We start from the raw sequence: 3,448 nt of genomic DNA on the forward strand, positions 1-3,448 counted from the left end.
AGTCCTCAAACTCAAAAGGAAATAATTTCATTGCTATCGAAAACAGTGCAGGACACAATCATTACAGACATACAGAATGCAGAATTATATTCGATTATAATGGATACTACCCAGGACATTTCAAAAGTAGACCAACTGAGTCAAGTGTTCAGATATGTTAATGAAGCTTAGCGCAAGTTCAATAAGGAAGACCTAACACGAGTCACTTACACGTCACTCGATGGCTCCCTTCCCCCCTCATTAAATATGAGGGCGTCACCCCTCAGCAGCCAATAGCTGCACATGCTAAATTCCTTAAATGCCTGCTCTTCCTCCCTGTCAGTTGTCATTTGCAGATGACCGCAAACAGCAGCAATACGACTACCCCTCCTCGTGAGAAAAACAAAAACAAACAGAAACTAGTGCAAGATGTCCAACTCGGACAATTCAGACGAACCTGGCATGAATATCTTTGATCCCGGTTCAACTCCCCACAGTGGGCTATCATCGGAGGTAGACTTCCTCATCGCCCGACTCCAGCAGCAGGGCATCCCCACAGCTCCAGGCCTCACTCTCTCGCAGCTCCGAGAGCTCTCGGACCAGGTCTCCAGCGCAGCACCCCAGCCCGGGGAAGCAGCCCCAAGCAGCTCCCCAGAGAGACCAAGGCGAGGACGCGGCCGAGGCCGCAGAGGAAAAAGGACCAGGAAATCGAGCCCTCCAGGACCCCGTCCGCCTCCCAAGTCCACCCCTTCCCAGGCTCACCAGGCCGGGAGCGGGGAGAATAGCGTGGCCAGCGCGTTGCAATCCCTGAATAGCTCCATAAGAGCCATCGATGCTCGCCTTCAGGCCATTGAAGACTCCGGCACAGGAGCGTCAACGTCTGTCGCACTCAGAGCAGCGCTCGCGGCCCCAGTCCCGCTGGGGTTTTCAGGTCAGGGTGTTCCACGCATCCCCGCGGCAGCTCATCCTTATTCTCTGGCTTCGGCCCTCCCAGCCCCCCCTACAGGTAGGCCTTTTATTTCCCAAGCCGCTAACATCTCCACACAGCTTAGGTCAACAATTCTTGAAGGGAAGGATGTTAACCTGCTTAGCCTTATTCTGCCCTCCCCGGAGTGCGATAAAGCCATCGCTACAGGAGGAAATATAACCGCCGTCTTTAAGACCGCAGACCCCAGGCTCATCAGAGACGTCAGCGTAGGGCAATTCATGGTAGCTTTCGTGACGTAATCTGCTCCGTCTACCCTGAGAGAAGAGTAGAATTAGATGCATACATGGCCATTATCGGAGATATCAACCTTAGATACGGGAGATCCATCTTCTACCAGTACCATAAAAGCTTTTCCAGTAAAGCAGCGCTTCACCTAGCGCATAGCAATATCCGCCTCGACTGGTCAGTGATGGACATCGAGCTGCTCGTGATGGCTACCGGCGGGCAATCCGCTATTTCCTGCAACAGCTGCGGAGCGCAGGGTCACATCGCTGCCCTCTGCCCATCAGTGCCTTTCTCCACGCCCAGAGCCTCTCACATGCAGTATTCTGGAATCGATAGACCAAACCGTCAGTTTCTGCAGGGAGGCACACCCGAAGTCCGTATGCCCCAGGTGCAACCAAAACCTAGTAGCTCTTCGCCAGAAACCTCGTGGTGGAAAAACATTCTGAAACATCACCCCTCCACTCCCATTAACATCCCTCAGCTAGCAGCTGCGCTATCCACCCACCCAGATTCCGTGTTCGTGGACTATCTCCTGTCAGGGCTCTCCCAAGGCTTCAGGGTAGGGGTCCTCTCATCTCCCACAGTTACTTTCGTAGCAAAAAATCTTCAGTCAGCCGTTAAAGAACCTAACATAGTCTCCCAGCTCATCGACAAAGAACTCCAAAAAAGATATATAATCGGCCCTTTTAGCTCCTCCCCCTTCCCAGTGTTCCGTTCAAATCCCATCGGAATAGCCACACGCAAGTACTCCGGAAAGAAAAGGCTGATTTTCGATCTGTCCGCTCCCCGCTCCGGCCCATTTTGCAGCGTCAATAGTATCATCCCTTCAGAGCAGTTTTCCCTTCACTATGCCTCAGTGGACAATGCAATCAAATTGATTAAATGCACAGGGCACGGAGCGTGGCTCTCCAAAGCGGACATTACCGACGCCTTCAAAATCATTCCCATTCACCCGTCCCAGTGGAACCTGTTCGGCATTAAGTGGGAGTCCAAATTATATTTCGCTGTTCGCCTAACCTTCGGGTGCAGAAGCAGCCCCTGCATTTTTAACTCCTTCTCGGAAGCGCTCTGCTGGATTCTGCTGAACATAGTTAGAATCCCCTCCGTCCTTCACCTACTGGACGACTTCCTCCTCATAGATCCGCCACAGGACAGCTCAGGGACCTCACTAGGCAAACTAAAACACTGCTTTCAGGAGCTAGGCGTCCCCCTCTCCAAGGAGAAAACGTTAGGTCCCAACACAAGCTTAGAGTTCTTAGGCATCACCCTCGACTCTATAGAGATGAAGGCATCTCTCCCCTCAGACAAACTGCAGCGCATCCGGGACATCACCAAATCATATTGCGAGCACCACATCATCACAAAACAACAGTTGCTCTCCCTTCTAGGACACCTCAACTTCGCCATGCGCGTCATCCCCCAGGGGCGCTCGTTCATCTCCCGCCTCCTGGACACAGCATCAGTGGTCAACAATCTTCATGACCGCGTTCTCCTAGACGAAGGCTGCCGCTCAGACTTACGTTTCTGGTCTCTCCTGCTCGCCCACTGGAACGGAGTTACTTTCTTCTATGATGACCTCGTCTGTTCCTCTGACTCAATCAGGTTTTTCACAGATGCCGCCCCATCCGTGGGTTTTGGGGGCTTCTTTCAGGGCGAGTGGTTCGCAGGGTCCTGGCCCCCGTCATTCCCTAATCATGCCTCATCCTCCGCTCTGCACGAGATATTCCCGATCGCTGTTGCATGCCACGTATGGGGTCACCTGTGGTTCCGTAAACGCATCTCGGTGCTGTGCGACAACCAATCAGTGGTTGAAATAATCAACAAGGCGCGCTCCCAGTGCAGCGACATCATGCCATTCATGAGAAGCATTACGCGTTCCTCCATAATCCACAACTTCATCATCACAGCTCGCCACATCCCCGGTCACCTCAATGTCGTCGCTGACTCCCTCTCTCGCTTTCATTTCCAGACATTCCGGAGCCTCTGCCCGGAAGCCAGCTCACAACCAGTCGGAATCCCTCCACTTCATCTCCTCTCTCTGCACTAATCCAGAGTCCCCTAGCTCGGCACCTCGAGTCTGCCAGATTCTATATGAGAAAGGGCTTAGCCGCATCCACCCTCAGATCCTATGATTTCGCATGGAGAACGTTCGCTTTCTTCTGCCGCTCAGTACATGTTCCCCTCAAACCTGTCCTCATCTCCACCGTGTGCGCCTTTATGGGCTACTGCACCACTGATCGACACCTCAAACCCCAG

The 3,448-nt window shown here is 52.9% G+C and overlaps 1 protein-coding gene across 1 annotated transcript; it reads left to right on the top strand.

Moving 5' to 3' along the window:
- The first annotated feature begins 1,250 nt into the window (after nt 1-1,250).
- On the top strand, nt 1,251-3,239 carry LOC139433874 (uncharacterized). Its single transcript, XM_071203314.1, has one exon. The coding sequence runs from the start codon at nt 1,251-1,253 to the stop codon at nt 3,237-3,239; it is 1,989 nt and encodes a 662-aa protein (XP_071059415.1).
- The last annotated feature ends 209 nt before the right edge of the window (nt 3,240-3,448 follow it).

Source organism: Pseudochaenichthys georgianus, chromosome 5, assembly GCF_902827115.2.
Source record: "Pseudochaenichthys georgianus chromosome 5, fPseGeo1.2, whole genome shotgun sequence".
Classification (NCBI taxonomy): Eukaryota; Metazoa; Chordata; class Actinopteri; order Perciformes; family Channichthyidae; genus Pseudochaenichthys; species Pseudochaenichthys georgianus.